The sequence below is a fragment of the Lates calcarifer genome, linkage group LG10, assembly GCF_001640805.2.
Source record: "Lates calcarifer isolate ASB-BC8 linkage group LG10, TLL_Latcal_v3, whole genome shotgun sequence".
NCBI lineage: Eukaryota > Metazoa > Chordata > Actinopteri > Centropomidae > Lates > Lates calcarifer.
This window is the reverse complement of record NC_066842.1, coordinates 13992667-14015412: the sequence shown is the minus strand read 5'-3', so window position 1 is coordinate 14015412 and position 22746 is coordinate 13992667. Positions and strand designations below refer to the sequence as shown.

At 40.9% G+C, this 22746-nt stretch overlaps 1 protein-coding gene across 1 annotated transcript; it reads right to left on the bottom strand.

Annotated features, from left to right (window-relative positions):
• Positions 1-63: 63 nt before the first annotated feature.
• On the bottom strand, positions 64-21335 carry b4galnt3b (beta-1,4-N-acetyl-galactosaminyl transferase 3b). Its single transcript, XM_018663843.2, has 20 exons — positions 20692-21335; positions 16574-16629; positions 16369-16452; positions 13836-13931; positions 12347-12437; positions 12144-12244; positions 11984-12051; positions 10175-10253; positions 9989-10055; positions 9619-9753; positions 9328-9437; positions 8240-8340; positions 7991-8058; positions 6682-7876; positions 5801-6060; positions 4954-5107; positions 4753-4825; positions 4490-4643; positions 3449-3575; positions 64-1832 (listed from the first exon to the last, which is right to left on the bottom strand). Exons 1-20 carry the CDS (start codon positions 20825-20827, stop codon positions 1721-1723), a joined length of 3267 nt encoding a protein of 1088 aa, XP_018519359.1. The 5' UTR covers positions 20828-21335; the 3' UTR covers positions 64-1720.
• Positions 21336-22746: the final 1411 nt, after the last annotated feature.

Below are 22746 nucleotides of genomic sequence, written 5' to 3'. Positions count from 1 at the left end.
CTTATTTCAGTCCACTAATTGAATAGCATGATGACTATTAAAAGAGAAAAGAGAAAATAGAAATATCTTTTTCAGAGAAATTTATTCCTTAGATTTGTCAAGGCAGTGTCAAATAGAGAAAATCTGTCCCTGAGAGAAGAGACTCCTGAACCATACAATAAGGCAGAGATTTACTCCCAGCATTAAGAGAGGGATGAGGTATTTCTAAAAACCAAAAAGTAGAAGGGATGAAAGAGGAGGGATAAAGGCTATCAAACATCCCAGGCCAACCCTGAAACCAAATTACATAAGCAAGACTGCTTTGGTACAAGAAAAACAAAACAAAACAACTCTTGGCATAAAACCATCAACAATCTGGCATCAGAACATAATTGTGTTGTGTATTCATTGCCCTAAATGAAAAGTGAAGTGTCAAAGTGTAAAATGATTGAGTAAACCACACGTTTGCTGAAGCGGAATGTGAGAAATCGGAAAATGCTGCCATTAGTTTTAAATAACACAAAAGAATATGAGTGCACAAGATCATTCTTCACCCACTACATTTCCTATCTACTTTACTGTGAGCCAATGAAAACAATATTTCACCGAAAGCTTCATAGACTCAGCCAAAAAAGACAGAATTTAAGATTCATCGGAACAATTATTAAATTTAGCGGGTGGATCAATTAAAAGAATATGAGCTGTCACAGTAAAACTACATCTTGACTAAAACGGCCCTTAATGCTTTCACAGACACTCCAATCAGTTGTATGACCAAAACTGAACCATGTGTTATGCCTTCTCTGCAGTACTCAACTTTCAACTATTATCTTTGGTAAGAGGCAGTGTACAGAGAATAGGCAGACATGTGATACACTAGGAAACACAAACATACATATTTTTAAAAAACTGACTATCCATCTTTTACCGGTTTATAGCTTTTCCTGACTTGCCTGTAAAAACAGACCTCAGTACCTGAATAACAGTCACAGCAGAAGGCACATTTAATATAGATGAGAACAACCTGGGGAGGGCTCTCAACAGGCAAACTGAGGTACACTTTTCTGAAATGTCAAGGCCTGTTCCTAGAAATAACATTTAACACAAATGACAAAAATCCTACAAACATCAATATAATAAATATAAATTACAACACGATGAATGAGGCTGTGTTTACCCTAGACAACAATGTGGAGTCAAATACAGATATTTCATTTTGTCACAAACAAAACTTTTTTTTTTTCTCCAGTTAAGACTTGTGTGCAAGACTTGTGATCTTTGTGATACAAGACACTTGTGTTTCTACGTCCTTGGAGTGTGCTTGGTCGTCTGATTTACATTTAGTCTTTGGATCAGGTCAGGTCTTGGCAGCCAGTAGTGCAGATCACCATGGTCTGAGTCAGCAACATGGGGCACCGCATCATCTTCATATATAATAATATCATATAGTCAGTGGCACTCATCAGCCAATACCGTATCAGTGGCCAACAGTACATCCAGTGAAAAAAACTGTATCAGTAGTAGCTCCTTAGCAACGACCTTCACTGTCGCCATTTGTAAAGCTGCTGCATTGCAAAGCTTGAGTGAATGAATACAGTGTGTGTCAGCATCCTGTGTCACTCCCTCTGTCACTCAGCAGGTATATCGATCATGTAGCAGGAATCATGCTTCGGCCTTAAAGTGCTCTGATTTCTGTGGTTATAACTGTAGCAATGTCGCGGTGCAGCGGCAGGTGACGAGGTCACCTTTGGCTGGGCGACATCCGACGGTTCCACATGCCACGTTTGGAGTGATAGTGGTGGGAGAAGTTCCTCAAGTAGATCCTCTCCACCTCCAGTCCTGCCTGGAGGATCCTAGAACAGAGAACAGTGGACAGTTTGTTTACTGACATTTCACTTTTGTTAGCCTTCAGGGTGGTGGTTTCCAAACTTTATAAGCCACAATAAAGAAGTCAGCTGTTTTATGCAGCTATGCAGATTCACAGATAAATATTGACCTTGTCAACTAATCAATTCATGACCCTTAGGCTAGATGTGTGTCTTTTGTTCTGTTCAAAATTAAAATCAATTTAATCCAGCAGTAACTGACTTTTTTTTGGCCACTTGGGGGCAGTATCCATCACTGACATTTCATCACCTTTTAAGTTAATATAGCAAAGTTGGTATTTGATTTACATCCAGCAACAGTTACAGAGCAACATTATTATTAATTTTTCTATAATTAAGTTTCTGTCCCCCTGATGAATGTAAGTCCAATATTCACTCTTTTTTTAGCTCTGTTTTTGGTTTCACATCAACTCCTGGAGGAAATATCTGGCTCTTTGTGTGTCAAATGCTCTACTATGTTAAGCTACAGGTGGCCACAAACTGTGTCTGTTTGTCTTTTACTGCTGAACAGATAGTGTACAGTGGGTTTTTAGATTTTTTTTTTTTTTTTGAGAGCAGTGAAAGTGAACCAAAATAGTAAAGTTGTAGGCCAGAAAAAGATAAACAATGAGCTGAAACTCGCTATAAAGCTTCATGAAGCTGAGGGGGATTTGCAGATTCAGCTGATGATTCATCACTATGTGTGACCCCTCTTGTTGATATGGTAACACATTATTAAAAATTTGCTAAACGTACAGTAAAAAAAAAAAAAAACGTAGGTCCAATAAATGCTGTGGCTCTGTGCCTGTTTCTAACACACGCACTCTGGGAACTACTGCTCTAGGGAAATAAAAACAAGCCAAGTATACTCTAATTCTTTATATGTATCATCGGCCTGTCATGTTCAATGCCCTCCAACAGTTATTTTGTAATGTCTTTCCTTCCTCATCTCCAGCCGCTTCAGCGAGTGATTACCCACTTCTGAATGCCAGTATTACTTTCGCCAACTGTGTGAGGAAAATGCATGAACTTGTTAAACATGCAAGTATTGGTAACAGCAACATGGTGAGTTTTTTTGCTTTCCCTTCACATATAGAATAATTTTTCTAGTCAAAAATAAGACACAGTCAAGTCAAAATGTATCCACTACTATTGGTGCCGAAATATGTATTATCCTCTCTAATGGTAATTTTTATTCTCACTATTGACCTACCTTATAACCAATAAGGTAATAATGTTAAGTGTTTGTTGTTAGAGAGGTGTGGATTCAGCTGTATGGGTCATTTTGGAGACTGTAGTTTGTTTGCAGTTGTATTGCATTGCATTATATAAAGAGGTGTTTCTCACCTATTTATTGCATTTGTTGCATTGGACTGCATTCGTTTTAGCAAGGTGTACCTAATAAACTGACAACTGAGTTAACAAGAAATGCAGCGGGGAACAGAAATGTAAGGGGCGTCGCTACAGATGATTTCCCAATGATGTTAAAAAGTCTTGAGGTAGATTTTTAAAATACAGTTAAAAGAAACCAATAAAAAGTATCAAAACCTAAAAGTAGCATACAAACACGTCTGTCTGGTAAATGACAGTTAGTGAGGACACACCTGTCGAGGAGCTCCCAGTCTTCTCCTCCCCAGCGGTCTGTGAATTCTTTGGTGTTCATTCCTCCCACTGCATCCAGGTCCGACTTATAGATTCCCAGTAGGCCAAAGCCATTCACCTCCCAGTATCCTGCAACCCACACATTCACATTTTCACATTTTTCATTGTAATTTGATGGTCCTTACACCCACGCTAACCTTAACAATGCTGTGCTACATCTCTTTATCTGGTGCATACGTGCCTCGCACAACTGACCACGCCATACAATACGTGTCTTAACAACACCTCTGCCTTTGTTCGAGGATCTCATTTCAGTGTGGGAAAACACTATTATTAATTTACACCTGCTGCATGTTACAACCTGGCATGACTGGATGCCATGTTTCACTAGGACAGGTGTCTCCAGTATGTGTGTGTGTGTGTGTGTGTGTGAGTGGCTGTAGGCAATAAGAAGATAATGTGACATGTCAAAGCAAGAGCAACAGATGAAGACATGAGCTCAGTGGCTGTTGTATAGTTTTCCTTCCACCTCCGGGGGCACACATCTGCTCAGACTGAAGGAGTCAATAGTAAGGAGTAAATCACTGATGCAGAAAAGTGGAAACATTTTATCTGCTCAATATGCGTATGAATACAGACATGAGGAATACAAAAAAAAAGGCTTCAAATGACAGTCTGTCAGTCTATTTGATCTAAACCAGAGTTTCTCGTCTTTCTACATGGAATAACACCTCTGCTTCTGTCTTTGTCCAAGATCTAAATCTTCTCTTTTGTCTTTCCACTGACTGACTAATAACACCATCTCCTGATCTTTTAAAAACTAGTCTCTGCGTAAAACCATTCATTTTCAAATTACTGCTATGTGAACACTGCATTAAAAGACTTCTGATGATGGTGACTCAAGTGGTTTTAGAGCAACAGCCAAACCTTTAGTATGATATTTGCAGCTAAAAGAAGTATTTTTTCTTTTTTTTTTTTACAACCTTCAATAAGAGCATCAATCACATTAAAATAAAACTAAATCCAGATGTGTCTGTGTCTACCTCTGGCTTCTAATGGTGTAGCCCCGCAGTCCAGTCTCATGACTATGGGAGCAAAGGCCATGTATCCCTCCACACAATGTTTCCTGATGGTATCGATGATAGAGGACGGGAAGTGAATGTGGAGATCACACAGAAACACGATGCTGTGGTTATCCTGAGGGAGAATGAGAGAATGGATGATAAAAAAGAGAGATTTATTGTTACTGTCTATTCATGCGAGTTTATCTTAATTATTTATTGCTGAGCAACACAGTAACACTTACATTGATAAGGTTGATGCCTGCCTGCAGACCAGCAGAGCGCTCAAAGTTTCCACTCAGTTTCACGTATTGGTACCTTATACATACCACAGGGACGATTATAGCACACACAGCACATATCACGCACAGTTAGCCATAAGTTTGTATTCAATAAAAGTAAAAGTGTAAAAAAAAAATTTTTTTAAAGCGTGCGCAAACACACACCTGGGGAGCGAGGATTTCTGCAGAGCTTTCCTCACATCCATGTCAGTGCTGTTGTAGTCAGTGATGATGAGGTTGAAGTTGGCGTCTCCAGTTTCTCTGAAGAGTTTCTCCATGTCAGTAATCAGCTGCTGAACCCATCGAGCCTGGTTTTTCACTGAGAGAGAGACATACAGGCAAATACACAAAAAATACAAACTTAAAATCACAGCAGTCAGCTCCCTTCAGTGTTTATAAGTGTCAGTGCCATACTAACAGAACAATTATAATCATCTCAGATTAAATTCAACAGTCCTGTCATCAAGTGATGCAGCAGGCTGTCTTCCTCCACCCTGTTTACTTTATATATAGTTTTAAGATCTCTTCCCATGAAGACGGTCCTTATGCCTGTGTACTGACTTTCAAGCATCACTCCCACAAACTGCTGACTGAGATGTTTATATAGTTTGGATTATGACACAGATGACTAAATACCAATTTACAGAGGCCTTTCTTTGTTTGAGTGAAGAAATATTTACAGGGATTATGTTGTTAGGACATGCCTGCTACCGTCAATATTGTACTTTACACAGTAGCCTATAAGTCTCTGAAGTAAATGTTGACATACTGAATTTAATTTCATGTTGTTTAAAATAGCTTCCCACATAGTTTTGCTTGTCCTCACTTAGGGTTAAATGTCATGTGCCGGTAGTTTAACACCTGAACACCTTGATGACGAATGTTTTTGCAAACAGCAAAAGGCCAAGACAGAAGCCAACGGACTAAAAGAAGTGCGTCAGCACAAGGAAAAAGAGAGAGCTTGTGAATGCAGTGGCTGAAATGAGCACTGTCGAAGGTGGATGCACAGTACCTGGCACTATGAAGTGGACGGTGGCGGCAGGATTCCAGCGGAAGCCCACAGGGTTACACAGCACCAGCTCAGGTTTCTGCTGTTGGAAACCAAAGTCCCTGATGCGTTTCCTGCTGTGGCGAAACAAAGCGTAGATGTACTGGGACAGACGCAGCAGCTGGCCGTTCACATCCCTCAGCTCCAGCTCCAGGAGGTAGCGGCTGCCCTGCATTCCGTCCAGACGCTTCACCACGTTAACCACGCGCACCAATGTGAACTGCCTGCAGAGAGTCAAAAAAAAAAAAAGTCAAAAACACACAGCACATAATTGCACTTGCTATTTAATTATACTGTTTAATATCCAACCATTTAATTCCCCAGAAAGAGGTCCCAGATATTTTCAGGGTGTCACAAGATAAAAGAATTAAGGAAGAACATACAGTATGTCTGTTTCTGTTTTATCAGTGGGAGTCTATTATTTAATTTAAACAATCTGAGAAGGGAAAAATGCATTTTAGTTGAACTGGTCACAACTTGCAGACATATGCAGATGTAGAGCAGCAACTAACAATTTTAAATATGATGATCAATCAACTGTTCATTGGGCTATAAATTTTATAAAATCAAACAATTTTTAAAAAGTGTTTTAAATGAATAGTCCAAAACCCAAACATTTCCAGGTTACTACCATAGAAGTTTAAGAAAATTAATAATTTCTATCAACTGATTGAGTACTCATAGTAGCTCTACATATATTCAGCCTGTTAGAGAGGTTGCAGGTGGACATATCTCAACTTTAAGGTGTCACACCCAGAAAAAGTTAAGTGAGTTGAGTGCCACACCAGACTGATTTGTGTCTTATGACTCAGGTGACGTACTGGCACAGATACAAACACACTTACCCCTGGTGCTTTTCTTTGAATTGGTCCATGAAAGCCTCGACTATGGGCAGAGCATCACTGGAGTGGAGCAGCAGGTTTCCGGACACATTGCAGCGCAGGTCGATCCAATCTGAACGCCGTGCCTGTAGGTCCAGGTGGTTGACGTGGAAGGTCTGGCTCCAGTTAACCTCTGTGTCAAACACCGGTGCGGGGGTCAGATCTTCATCATCTGTAGTAAAGTCCTCTGGTGGTCCCCATAGGGAGTCTCTCTCACCCTCCCTGGTGTCTCTAGTGTTCTTGGCCTTGTTGCGAACCTCGTCTCTGTTCCCCACTTGGTCCTCCTCTCTTACCGGATCCAACCACTTTTTATCCATCTTGTCTCTGGTGATCATCTTACCTCTGTGGATGCTGTTTTCTAAATCCTGCCTTAGGGGCATATTCATCTCTATCTCCTTATCCCTGAGGCGTTCTCTGGTATCTGTGTCCCTTTGATTTAACCTTACTAAAGGACGGTTGATGTCTCTTCTGGGAGTGGTAAAACGCTTGTTAGCAGCTTGCTGGAGCTCCACTGCTCTTGTTACAGTCCTCTGTTGCTTGGCCACGGTGGGATTCAAAGCCAAAGGAGCATTCCTCTCTAAGAATTGAATCTTTGAGTCTTTGAGTCTCTGGATTTGGGTTTGATTCATTTTACGAGACCTCTGGATCTGATGCTGTTTGACTTTGAGCTGCTCTGACGGGACTGCTGGTCGTTCCTTTACTTTAAGCTCCTCTCGGTCTCTTGGTCTCACATTTGCCTTCGCTGATCTTACCTTTTGTCTCTTTGCTGGTCTCTTTCCTTTTGGTTTTATCTGTTCTACTTTTTTTACTGGGCTTTCTAGTTTTAACTCTGTCTGGTTTTGTCGCAAGTGATGATTTGAGATTTGCATTGGCTTCAACTGCAGAGGCTGTGAGGCGTTGTCTTTCTCTTGCCTCCTGTGCAATTTATCCACATTCAGTCTTGTGTCATAAGAGTTCAGTGAGTTATTTGTTTCTTCCCCGAGTAAGGAGAAGAGTTTGCGCCTGCGATTCTTAGCATAATCATCATAATCATCTCCGTAGTCTGGAAAAAGATTGTTGTCTATCTGGTCCGGCCTGGTTTCCTTTTCTCTTTGATAGGCTTCATTATCAAACTCATCCTCCTCATCTATGACTGATTTCCTCCTCTGGAACCCCAAATCTAACATTCACCAGAAAGATAGAAAAGTAGCGTGAAATGGACCAACAATGCAAATAACTTTTTTTTTTTTTTTTTTTTTTTTTTTTTTTTTTTAAAGAAACAGTAAGTAAATACCTCTGTCCGTGTCTCTGTTTTCCTGCATACCAGGACGGTCTAGTCTCATGTATCTATAGAAACCAAACCTGGAGATAAGGGGACAAAACACAAAATTATGCAAAGAATAAGAAGAAATAAACACTTTTTTCCTCTGCAGTGTAAAAGATTCTTAGTAACTCTGCTCCCATTTACTATAAAATATCACAGTGTGCTTTACTACATATGGATCTATAATTTATTTGTTATGTTTATCCCCAGGGATCTCACATCTTCATGTAGTAGGGGCTCTCAGAGTAGAAACAGGTGTTCTCTGACTCCATGTGTGTCAGTCGGGTGTAGTCATTGGGGTAGATGTAGGACATGTGAACCTGGGGAGATGAAATGAAATGACACAGTGTTAAAGCTATGAGAGCTTAGTGTTTGCTGCTACAAAATAGTTCCTGTTTAATAAGGCTTGTCGAGCCACATCGACAGAAACAAAACAGGTGTGTGCAGGGTTGAGCTGAGAGCAGAGTGAGTGAGTGAGTGAGTGAGTGTGTGTGTGTGTGTGTGTGTGGGTGTGTGGGTGTGTGGGTGTGTGTGTACGTACGTTTCTTTTTTTCCTTTGGTGGTGGGGGGGGGGGTTAAAAAGGTAAGGTAAGGTTCATATTTAATATGCACTCATTTAAACAAATCTGCTTATTCGGTACCTTGATGGTAACTAGATGAAAAGATCAATACCATTCACATATGTGTTCACATATATGTTCAACTATATTCTAGATTGTTCAATCCATACCAAAATTGAAGCATAACAAACTGACATGTGGTGGTTTTACGGGAGGGGGATTATGAGCAGGGCTACTTCTTGACTAGGCAGTGACATCCTGGAGGCTTGTCTTCAGCATGAGGTTGCCAAGCAACCAGCAGAAACTCCAGGAAGTCACTGCAGAGCGACAACTAATGAGACTTTAGTAACAGGTTGTAGAATCACCTGAGAGAAATCAGAAACTGCGCCACTAAATGCTTTTTCTAAATGGGTGCAACATGCCTTGATTTCCTTTAATCTGGTCATTGGGAGGCATTAAGTATGCTGTCTTAATTTAGGTTCCTCAAATAGACAAACAGGAGCAAATTTAAAAAACAATTAAGAGAGGGCCATGAAAGATGGAAAAAGCTTCTGTGTCACTCTTGGGCAACATAAACAAGAAAAATTATTTCATCAGTGTTACCCCGTTATCTTTTGCGAGAACATGGTTTTCTACCTCCAATGCAGTATTCAGGACCTTTCCTTTGTGAACAATGAGCTAGTGAATAGCGTGAGCCGGAGCTCAACCAATAGCAATTTAAAGTTATCAAACTATATGAATACATACAAACTGCAGTCCTTGGTAGCGAAGCAAAGGAAAGTCCTTGATTGTGTAGCTGGGTTTGTACGAGCAGTCAGGCAGGACACCTTGTAGGAACTTGCTGTTTATCAAAGGCACTGCAAACAAACACAACACACAGATTGTGGGCAAGATTATTCTGTGCATTTTGGCAGGAGGAAATAACTTGCACAATACTTGCATCCAAGTTGAGGGAGGAAATGCAGATGTGATTTATATGCTGAGTGATAAAGAAACAAAGCAAGAGAGAGAGAGAGAGAGAGAGATGCGTCATCTCACCTTGGTGTAGCGTGTCTCGCGGGTCTTCCCTCAGCATGTCTGCTGCAGCATTGTGCTGTTTTGTGGGGGTGTGTTGGTGGCTCGCAGCCGTCTGTGGTATGTGGGCTACATCGCTCATTAAAAAGGCAGACTCATCTGTGGAGTGAAGGCCCAGGCGAACAGAATAAGAGAAGTGCTCTGTATTTATTGTGACACAAAACCACTGACTTGTCACACAGTCTGAGCATCCTGGCAGAGTACTAAAGGCAACAATCTTGTATTATGAGACACTGTGTGATGGAGATTTACTCTGAGCTCTAGACTAATAAAGATTCACTGAGTAATGTTCTTTCAGGCAGGAGGGATGATGTGTGGGCTTTTGTGTACTTACTAACATAGAGGGAGATGTGCTTGGATTCAATAATCATGAACCTGAAGTCTTGGTCCAGGAGCTGCCACTGTGTGAAAACAAACACAAAGAACTCTTGACATGAGCGCCGGAACAAATTAAATTAAAAGAGAACACAGGAAAAAAAGGGATATTTTCTTTGTGTCTGAGCTGAGTCCAGCTACTTACTGCCACCTCCACATGGTCAGTCCCTTTGTGGTCCTGCTTGTGGATGACTTCGAAAAAGTACCTCCTCTGAGCAGAAAGCCTGTCAGATAGTAAAGGTTCATATTCAGAACTACATTGTAGACTTTTTCTAAAATAAACACAGTCACATAGCTTCAAGTTACGGTATCTGTGTGCCCTACATACAGTAAAGGCTGCAACAGTTCCCTTTGTCAGATAAAAATCTGTGTGTCAGCCCATTTCCTCTGTGGGTTCTTGAGGCTGATCACACATATATTACATATTTTCTCTCTATTCATTTGGTTAATTTCACAAATTTGAAAACAACCTCCTGTACTTTTTCTGCAAAGTGTTGAAACTACTGGCAACAAACATACTGTAAGTAACCCTTAAACAATGTTGACTAATTTTAATTTTCTTGGGTTCCTTTTGTTTACTCTTACTATACAATTTTTTTATTGCCTTTGCTGATGCATTTGTATGATTTCCCTATCATGTGTATGTGTGTGTGTGTGGCTCTGCCCCTTTTATTTGTTTCAGGCAATGACAACATCATAAGAGGAAAAAATAAATAGATATAGATATAATGTTCTCCTTTTTACAGGTTTGTCCTGTTGAAGCACCTTAAGACACACTCTCTGAATAAACTTTTATGTACACTCTTTTCAAATTTGCAGTACAAATAATGCCGCTAAGAATGCACACTACATGAAGTCACTGCAGATCTGTTGTCGTGTCAACTTACAAAACTGGTCTAGACAATGAAGCTTACAAAACTGCCGGGCCGATTTCAGTAAACCACACCCACACTGTGTGACAAAACTTTCCATGCTAGAAATAAGGTGTAACTATGTAACAGTAGTCTAATTTTTTCCAGCACCTGTGTTGTACCAAGCAGTAATGTTGAGTTTTTACCATATCAACATTTCTGGGTTGGATCCCCAGAAGAGCATATACATTTTTACATGGAAATGCTAAAGCGTGTGTTATGAGATTACAGGTGCTTATGTTTTGGCATTAATTTGGGTGTTGTTAAAAGGGAATTCCTGTGATTAAAAGCAATTCCATTGAAATAGGGGACTTATAAGAGAAAGATTAAATGAAGAATGGTCAATATTGGTGAAGCAGAGGCGGCAATGTCTTTACTTTTAATCCCCTGAATGGTTCAAGCCCTTAAAAATGCTGGATCATACAATTCCCACGATGCAACTCAATTTTAATTTTGTTTACTCATTATACAACTGTTTATTCAGGCTGAGTAGCACTCTCCACTACGAGTAAGCTAATCCTCGTGTGTAAAATCAGTGGAGCATCCCTGAATGTTGGGTTAATTATTTGATAACTGTGAGCAGTCAAAGGTCCTGAAAACCTATTTTTTCATTCTCTCAAAATACCTTCTTATGACCAATGGGTCCCCACATGAAAACATGATAATTTGCTGAAGTTAGTACAGTTTTGGCCACTTATACCAAGAGATTTCTGCCTGTGTTGTTTTACATGTGCTCTTCTAAATGGTTTGAAGTGGTTTAAGTTAAAGTGGTACCATCACTATTTATTCACAATATTTGAATGAGAATCTAATGACAGTTGTTGGGTTGTTTGCTTAAATTGCCTGGGGGAGATGCCACTGTCTATAAATCTGATCACACCACTACCACGCAGTCCTGATTAAGCACATCAGCTGGAGGTTTTCATTTTTGCTTATTTATATTTTTTACAGAGTGAGTTTTCCAGGGGCTTCATCAACTGAGTTCTGCAGTCAGACATAGAGATGGTTCCTGAGATACACAGACACACAGATAATAAACTCACCTAACTGGTCTGGAGGTCTGACCAGCATACTTCTCAAACTCGCCTGGGGCAGTCCATTCTTTGCCGGTCTACAAAAAGAAAACCCATATGCAAATATATTACAATGGCATGAATGAGGAAATGATCCTCCGTTGCTTGAGGAGATGGCAGACACGTGTACCTTTCCAACCCACGCCAGCAGCTGCAAGTTGAGGGGCGAGTCATCAGTGCTAAGCCAGAACTCAGAGTTGTCATCAGAGCTCAAAGCGAACACAAACTCTCCTGAGAGACAGGAGAAAAAAAGACAGTGACAGTGTGAAGGGAGGACATACAGATCTTGTAACAGACAACAATTAAAACTAAATGTAAATATATGCACCGTACCATCAGTATATGGATGCAAATAACCAAATATCCTAAGGCCATAGTTGGTCCACTGAGGAGAGACGGCCAGCTTCTGTACTGTAGTCCTGGACTGAAAGAGCGAGGACAGAAAAACACAGAGAATCGGCCATGATGTTGACTCAAGTGAAACTACATTGCGAGTCCAGAGACATGAGGATCTAGCATGTGGATGTAGAATGCACCCCTGAGTGAAAACAACTGTATGTGTGTGTGTGTGTGTGTGTGTGTGTGTGTGTGTGTGTCTGTGACCTATGCTTGCCTATGCTGTGTGTGTGAGCAGGGATACAACATAAAACACCCAGCTGCATTTCAGTCAGCTGAACAATTGCAGCATTATCCTTTAAAGATCATGCTTGAGAGGGTGATACATGATGACTGTATGTGAAACCATAGTCTTGATAATGTTTTCCTCTGGTGTAAGACTAGATAAACTTGCATCACAATCAGATCTTTCACTTCACTGAAAAACACGCCTTCATCCTCCATTCCTGAGAGAGCGTAAAAAGCATCTGAGCAAGTTTTCAGTACTTATCCGTGTTTCTAGGTATTGACTCATGAACAACAATTAAAAAACGTCATAAAGTCATACTGTGAAGCATTAGCGTTGGGGACTTGAGGACCCAAGAAGACTAAAAATGTGAACAGCCGTGCTAGAGGCTCTGTGAGGCAGTATTAATACACACTGGTGCTTTGAGCTAAATGCTTACATCAAGTCATCATAGTAAAATGCTGACCACCCCAAATGCATACTACATTATGATATGTTTTTTAGTATGTGGCATGTTTAGACTGGAAAAGTGACTAAATAAAGCATAATTAAAGGAGCCAGTATGCATGGTAAAGGTTTTTTTTATTGGAGTTATTGTACACCATTCTCCCACAATGCAAAGCACAGTGTAGGTGGAGGAGTTGCTCAAAGCTATTAAAAAAAAGGAAACAAATTGAGGGTGGTGGTGAAACAGCATTACAAAAAACTTGGAAAATTAATATGTAGCATGGATTTGGAAAACATTGCAATAGCAATGCGAACATGCTGCTGTTTAGCACGTATAATATTTACCATAGTTTAGCGTGTCAGTATGCTATCATTTGCCGATTAGCAATAAACATAAAGTACATGTCACAGAATGTCACTAGTTGTGCAGCTTAATTGGTCATAATAGTTTTGGGGTAATTGAATTTTTGACTTGATGGTGCTAAATTAAAAGCTAAAGGAACACCAAATAGTGGTTGAGTCATTTCACTCAACACCACAAATGAGTACCTCATGGTGGTGCTAGAGGAAAAGTCAGGAGATCACTAAAATCAGTAGGATTCATCCTCTGGGGACCATGAAGGTCTGTTTATAATTTTATGGTAGTCCATCTGATAGTTGCTAACATATTTAAATTTAAAAAAAAAAAACATAAAGTAAAATGATCAATTAAACACAATTAATGAGAGCTGGTAATATAGGGATCTGACTCACATGAGGATACAGCGGGTAGTGCAGGTTCTTGCGGAGCTCTGCTGTAGAACTTCCACACCAGTCCTCAAACACGTGCAGATTGGCCTGTCCCTTGTACTGCAGGAAGAGAGAGGGGAGATGTTGCTGTGATCACTGGTGTTCACGCTGGTGTTTTTGCTGCAGTACTTAAGCTTTGAGACAGTTGACCATCTGGCGTCAGTACTTGGCAGTACATCTAAAACCAACAAATACACACTTCCTAAGATACCACTTGACAACACAATGACAGGAGCACTGCTTTCAATTGTTAACCAATTCCTACAATTCACTACTCTTCCTGTGTATAAACAAGTCTGACTCAAAAACTTGGCTCACCCAAATCGCAATTCAACATATTTTCACCCTTTCCTCAGATGTTATCATACAGATTGTTTGGTTTTAATTGTTTAGGTTGTGAAATATCCGCCTCTAAGATCTCTGCCTCCACCTCAGTGTAATGGAGGTGAATGGAATTTTGTCTGTGTAGCTCATTACATAAAAAAAAACAACTTATGTTTATAGAAATCCACTACTATTACAGACAATCCACAGAGTGTAGAGAAACTACTTTCTACCTCTTTAGAATTGCCGGTACATGTTTTCTGACTTTTTTTGGGGGGTGGGAGATCGGGGGGGATTCAGTCTTTATTGTATAGACTGGAGAGACAGGAAAGACAGGTTGACATGCAGCACAGTCCTATATACCTCTCATGAATTAGGGTGGAGGCAAAAATCTCAGTCAGATGTCTCAAATTGTTCCAAAGTACATGAATATGTTATCTCTGTCATTTCAATAAATATTTATACACAAGTAGAGGGGTGGATCACAGGAATCTGATAACAATAGAAACCACAGTCATTCTTCCTTTTGCCACTTACGGTCTCATCAATGACAGTCAGTGGGAAACTCTGGAACCCACACGCAAGTAGCAGTAGCAGTAGAGTTTCAGCAGAAACCCAGATGCCCAGTAAACATACACCTCTGTGACATCTGCTAAAGAGGCCATGTTATCTGATCTGTGCGTGTGTGTGTCTTGACTGCAGCACAGGGGTAGACTACTGCAGGTCAGAGCCAAAGTCTTGGTATTTCATTAGTCCAGTAGTTCATCAGATTTCATTAGTGGACAGGCTAAAGACTCTGCTGTCATCAGCACAGTTGGTTAAATGTTAGCATAACCCCAGGCTCTGAGGTACAGACAAAAGGGTGTAAACTAATGACTCTGTGTTTGCAATCATTCGTCAATCATCAACATGCCTCTTTGCCTCTGTTTTCTGTGTCCACGATTAAAGGCCACTTGAGTCTGAAGAGCTCCTTCGCTGTCAAGGTCAATCTTATTTTATTTCAGCCACTTTTTTTTTTGGCTCTCCTTCCCTTCCAATCAGTGCAGCACTAAATCTGTGAGAGTTGTGGCATTTAATGGAGTTTTATTCTCAACACGATCTGAGACTTCAGTTGGACCTCTGATGATCAAATTCACATCTTTTGTTTTTGCTTTTGTTTATGAAACATAAACTAGTTTTAATTTACTGCAGCATTTGCACTGACTGCTCATGTTAATAAACCTTTAACACCCTCTGACTTAGTGTAAAACATGTTTGGTCATAGGAGTGGACATTATTTAAAAGGTCTTCTCTAATGGTATTAGTAATTCTACATTGTAATATTGATACTAATCATGCAGAGATGCAATGATTTGTTAATCAGCTGAAAATATATGACCAACTTCCGTGATTATGATCATCATCAAGTCAATTTTCAAGCATTTTTCACTGAAACTAGGACAGGATTTTTCACTACTTCCAACTTAAAAAAAAAAAAAGATTTGTCAAGAAAATTTTCTGCAGATTAATGTTTTTGGTTGATTCAATGAATTAAATACAGACAAAATTCGGGTACGTCATCACATTGGTGCTAAAATAATGTAAATCAGAACTGATTTGAAATTTGACACCAAACCTAACTTAAACTACTATCACTTTAATACTAGAAGCATTTATACTAGAAGTATTAAAGGGATACCTGTCTCAATATAAACAGCATTTAAAAAATGAAATGAAATCACTGACAGTTGGTAAATTGCAGTAATTGTCGTATCGACTCACTCAGCCTGTTTGGGTGTAGGACTCTGACAGTTTGTGAATTATCATGTTAGACAATTTTAAAGTGTAAACACAATACAACAAAAGATTAAGACACAAACATGATCTCTGTTTGATTACATTGGTCTATGAAGCCAGAAGCAGCAACAGCTGAAATATGAGGTGGAAGCAGCTGGCCAAACCACAGACCTGCTTAATATAGTGGAAATATGATAACCCTTATACAGAGCAGTGGAAGCTGGTGAAGCAGACTCTGGTGCAGGAAACATACTGTACACAGAGGAAAATGCACTGAGGTGGGAGGGAATTGGGCAGGCCCGGGCAGGTTATTTAGAGTTCAAAGGAGGTGAGCATTTAAGAATGCAGGCATCGTGGACACACACACACACACACACACACACACACACACACACACCTCTGGCTTCCAGGTTTGCGGAGTATAGCTGAAGCTGAAAGCAGCTGGATCCTCCACGTAGTTTGGCTGATGGTCCCCTCTGACCTGGAGAACACAAATATTAAAGAAGCTCAGTTTCCCCTCCACCCCTCCTTGTACAAACCCACACCCTTGCATCACCACATTTCCTATTGCCACTTCTTTTTTTACCATGCACCGTTCTTACCTGCTCTTCAAACATGGCTCTCCTCCAGCTGCCGCTGTCAGCGTCAGGATTCATACCTGGGGAAGTATTTGAAAACGGTCAGATTGGTGTGGGTGGGTAAGAGAGGGGTGACGGGCAAATATGCAACTGCGACTGCGACACCCTCTTCTACTGATCTGGAAGAGATTTGTGATTTCTCCCAGAGGTGGGTGAGGCTGTTATTCTTCCAGTGGCTTTACACCGACTTTGCATTCAAACAAAACAGATTCTAATCCAAAATTAGCTTGTGACGTGACCTACTTCTTATTGTTTGGTGCCACTGGAAAATCAGTCAACTCACAGATTCAGCTGTGAGGGTGTGAAGAGAGGGAGGGAGGAACACTCGAGTGTGTTACTACTATAGGTGGTGTTAGCTTTCCAGTCTTTCTTATGCAAGATGCTTCTCCATCCATTTCTTTTGTGCTTATGTTTCCTGAACAATGAAGCCCTGTGTCCCAACAGAGTCCCACCCACTGCCTGTTCCAACTCAGTGCTGGTGACCACTGAATGTAACTCATCTCAGTCACGGCCTTCAATGAGCTGCGGCAGCACTCCGCTCCTGTGCTGCTGAAAAAATCTCTGGCACTCGTGGCGGAGCAGATGAAGAAATATTTACTCCTTCAAACCTCTTCCGTCATCTTTCAAATTACAGGGTAGTGTGTGTTTTAAAAGAGGACCTCTGGGTTTGTTTTTCTTTTCTTTTCTTTTTTTTTTAATGAGGTTGTGGTGTCAGTGAATGAGCTGGGGTTACAGTGCTTATGGACGCAGAGTCTGTCATTATCACCAGGGTGGGGACCTCCAAACACACACACACACACCCTTGAGATGTAGTGGACAATTTTGGCGACATGAGTAATTCTAGAGTGGAGGTTAAGAAAAGCAGGAGCTGAGTATTTTTAATCCCCATCTGCGCTCATCTAGCCTTCCTACCAACCTACCCTTCGCCTGCTGCCTTTTCTTCACTATATTTACCGCAGCACTGCTAATTTATTTGTTTGTTTCTTTTCCTTTCAAAATGAGAGTCTGCACTTTGTCCAATGAAATCCAATGACTCAGAGCTGAAGTGTTTCAGTTCATAAAAAAAAAGCGCTTCAGGGCTTTGCAGGCGTTCAGCCTTCATACAAGGCACAGAATTACATCTAAACTACGAAGAGATTGACAAGTTTAGCACAGCTACTCCCCTCAAGCATCCAAAAACAAAAAAGAAAGAAATGCTCCCTCCAGACAAGTGTTGACAGGATTTTATACATGGTAGTGTCTCTGTGTAGATTTCGGGGGACGGGCTATGCAAAACTTACAGTACACATAGTCAAACATGCAGTTTACATAAACAAACAATTATGGGGAGGCGGACTGTCACGCCAAGAGGTTTCCTTTTTAGAGGCAAAAGTAGCAAGGGGGGAGTGCGACATCAGGAAGCTGCCTGGTGAAAGGTTCTTCATTAACTCAACCACGACTTTTACAACATTACTTTATTTCAACATGTGGGAAAAGTGCCCAGTACAGAGGATCACCACATAAAAATAAATCACCCACCCACACTGGCAGCCATTTCTCCATCGGGATATTTATTAACTGCAGCACTTCATACGTTATCTGTGTTCTTAAGTGCCTGTGTGACCTACATGTGGGAAAAACAAGCCATCCCCTTAAAGACCCGTATCTGCAAAACCAAGCCTCTGAGCGCTCCTGTGGCAACCTGTGCTGCCAGTCTTAAATCATTCAGTTTCTCTCCCATAGTTTACAGGTGATGGCCGTGTTGCTGCCCTGCTGCACAGGAAACAGGAACACTTAGTGTGTTTAGAGTGTTCGTTTAGAGCAATTTATTTGATTTAAATATTTGTTCACAGGGTGTTAATAGTTGAAACGTAATGCAGGGCTAGTATTTAATCAAGGCTTATGTGTAAATATTTGATGTTGTAACCCTGCCATCTGTTTCTTGTTTGTAAGTGATGCTCTGGGTTGAGAAATGATTATTATTATTATTTTTTTTTACAACTGCTGCTGTATCGACAGCAACTACAACAACAAAAAAATTCCTGAAATTATTATAATCAGAATGAATTTGAGCACCGAGTTCTAATCTAAAAGTCCAACACTTTTAGATTTCATCCCTGAATTTAAAAAAAAAATAAAAAATTAACTTATACAAATGTTTGACAGGATCCAAATACAGATAGACATTACAAATGAGCTCAGGCTGTTAAGGCTGAGCTGTGTGGTAATGGCCCATGTAATGCACTTTTCTCTTTAATAGATAAACTTTAAACCTCATAAACCTAAACCCAATGCCACAGAACAAGGAAGTCTCTGGACAAATGTGAATGAGTTATGTGAGCTGTTACTGAGCCTTGAAATTATCGGGGGAAAAAACTGTTCACATTAGGAGCAGCTTGAGCACAATACTGTGTACAGCTTCCTTGTATTCACTACTGCAGACCTTCTAATCATGATCTAAATTTCAGCTGTTTCAAAATCTGAAAAAAAAAAAAAAACTCTCTCTAAATTATAAATTAATCTGTTGCCTGGGTTCACCTGATCTGTGTGTTTGAAATTTCTCCCTGTCACGTCTCCAATAAAATATAGTAAAAGTGTGTTATTGTAATCACATCATATCACTTGAATTGACTAAACTCATTGACTTAAGCATAGTTAAAGAGAATAGCTGATATCAAACCAGCTTTCACGCTTGAAAAGTGAACACTCCTGATGCACTTTGTGACACATTTAAACGCCCCCCTGTCACCACAAACACCTCCTACAATACTGACAACAGCATATTCTTACGTGCCCAGCCCCACCTGCCGCTCTCCTATTACACATTTAGATCTTCACGTCGCTCTTCAGCTCTGTTTGAATCCTACTTGGGAGCCCTTCCCTCGAGAGGAGTCCCACTGTGACGAGGGGGCTACAGCCCAGGAATGTGTACATATAGGCGAGCCCTGTAATGTAGGTCTCTCTCAGGCATGTGTTTACACGTCAGGCTTTGTTCAAAGTGTGTGTGTGTCCGTGTATGTGTGTGTGTGCCTAAGTGTGTCATGTGTTATTTCTCTCTTGAGGGCAGACACCAACTTTTCCTATTTTCACGGTTTTCATCTCCAGCCATGCCGCTGTGGTGACACCCTGATGTTATACTCGGGTGTGAGTGCAACACAACAGATGGCAGGCTGAGGTGTAGATAAGGTAAACGACAGGAAGTTTGGTTACCCATTGTGAGACAAGACTTCCCTCTGAGTGTAAACCTGCGACCTGACCTGGTGACCTCCCCATCCCCCCCACCTCCTTCACTCCCTCTCTCCCTTTCAAACACACACACAAACACACACTTCTTCACTTTAAATGGATGTGTTGTTTCACCTGCTGTGGGCTCACGTTTCCTATGCAAATGAACCCAGCATAATTACAGTAAGTAAAAGCAGACACAGATAAAAAAAAAAATAATACATACCTGTTGATGCTCACATGAGAGTCTTACAGAGATCACCTGTGGTTCTTTACAATGCATTTGCAGTTATCTGAACATATTCTACGCAGTGACCAGAAAAAGCAGAAAACCCCTATAAACTGGAACACAATCTCATACAGCAGTCCTGGTTTTTGAAGCGGCACTCTGATGGTGTGGCAAAGAATAACTGCATTTTACACTAGGATGTTTGTTAGAGCATGAATGAGGTGGCCAAACAAAAACAGCTTTGAAAAATCATCTTATTCAACACCACTGCCAAAGATTCAAAAATGACCCATGGAAAGGAGTGAAAACACAAACAATATGCTGCATATTCAAACAACAAAAAGTGAGCATCTTAAGTGAGGAAGTTATCTTATTGTTGTTTCTGCTTTTCTGGCTCAGTTCATGTATGTGTGAGTCACTGTGATCTTACGCAGTTGTTGTAACCAGCAGGTGCTTGTCTCATTTCACTATATGATCCCTGAGCAGGTATATATTTTCCATTGTTAGGGCTGATGTCTCAGTTAGCACGTTGTTTATCAGGTCTAAGCGCGATCTAAACAATGCATGACTTTGACGGACGTTTATAGAAGAAACACTTGTTGAGTAAGACCTGTTGTAACTGCGATAGGGCTGGCAACCACAAACTTACCCGTTTCGCCGTTCCATGCTTTTGCAGCGACCATCTCATGGTAGACGGCCACAGCTCCGACCAACAGAATCGCCCCAAAAAGAAGGTACTTGCCATTGCGCCGCAGTTTCTTCAGGGGGAAAAACGCCGAGATCATCGTGGCTCTCGGGGCGATAAACCTCGTCCCGATTTGTTCATCGGTCGGGTCACCCGCTTTGTCATCAGCAGGGAGGGGGTAGGTGGGATGGTGGGTGGCGACCCCACAGTGAGCCCGTTTGTCCGTCGGTCCGTCCGCACGCCAGCTACCCACCCCACTGACCGCCGCTCCCAGTGGATGCGCACTACCGGCGTCCTGGATATCCCCAGTGCGCGCGGCCCCTGGTGGTTCCTCTCATCCCGCGAAAACTCCCAGCATGACCCGGGATAGCCGGTGATCTACCCTGAGCACTCTCGATCATCTAAAACTTTCAACAGGTTTCCTGTTGCTCCTTAACACGAAGTGCGACCTGCTGCCGCCCTGACCTCTGCTCCTGCACATACACACACACGCACGCACACTCAATCACACACGAAGCAACACAAACAACGGAGTGCACGGCGAAATGTCACACCAGACTCTCTCTCTCTCTCTATCTTTTTCTCTCTCTCTCTTTCTCCTGCACAACTTCACGCACACAGTCAACGTACCGCTGTAAAAGCGGAGCAGATCCGGCTCGACCTTCAAAAGAAAAATATAGATGCGTCCTGGCGGCGGAAAATGAATGATGAATGACGCGTGCACGCTTGTCACTATGCGATTTATTTTGAAATCTCACACCGGAAACGCTCTTTTGTTTGCAGCCAGCTTGATAACACTCGCCCTGACATTGGAAGGAGGAGGGAGGAGTCTCTAGGTGACACAAAAGGTAGACTATGAAACACTTGTCTCACCCCTCCTTCCTCACCCCACAAATCACCCATATGAGTAGAAATGTTGTGAACATCAAACATGAGTTAATGCATGTTTATAGGGGCTATACATTTACAACAGTTCATCATATCGGATCATTAAGCAATAGTTGTTGAAAAATGCAGTTGAATTAAAAATGCGTTCCTTTAAATAATTTGGAAATTCAATAATTACAGAGCAAGTCCACAAATAAAGGAATATAGTGGTAATTTGTTGGGTGGGAATTCATCATTTAAAGCTGTTAGGTACCTCAGTAGAAATTCTTTGTCTTGCTGAAATGTGTCCCTCATCAAAATGAGACACATTTCTGGTAGAATGATTATTGATGCACTTTAAAGGGATTGTACAGTCGACTGTGTCCTTTGTCAGTTCGTAAGCCCAAGCAAACAACTGCTTCTCTGGGGGGGAAAAATCCCTCCCAGGTGAGTGTTGTTCCTACACCTCTCCTCCTAATATAAACCAGTCTCTATGATGCAAGACAAAACTCACCACACAAAAACAAAGCAATGCAAACAACTATTCTGAAATAAATACTTCTGGCAAATAATTAAAGACTCGCTCACTTTGTTTTATCATCCACCTGTGGAGAGCAGGCGGTTGCTGCACCATTAATCACCCCTGGGGGAGAGAAAGGGAGAGAAAGACAGCTCACATCCGTAAGATGACACCAGTGTCCTTGTGAGAGAGCTGGAGGATCAGATCAGATCCAGTCCGTTCTCTGGAGGACAAAAAAAAAAAAAGAGAGAAAGAGAGACTCTGACCTCCTCCTGACAACTGCAGTTTTAGACTGGAGGGTCATTTTAAAAATACACACACGTTGCAGCCATTTCATTAAGAAAATTATTTTTTAGTATTTATCTTGTGAAGGTGCAAAGAAAACCTATTCAGCAACGCCTCAAAATATCATTCTCATTATCAATCAATCTGCCCTTTATTTTCTCAAATAATCATTCGACATCAGAGAATAGGGAAACATGGCTGTTACAAGCTGATATATTGCTAGTGTTTATTTAAATACTGAATTTACAGTTCTACAGTTCACAGAAAACAAAAAATCTTACTAAAACTTTTGGCTTAAAATGTTACATTTTTTATTTTTAAATTACCTCATGTGTGAGAATGACAAT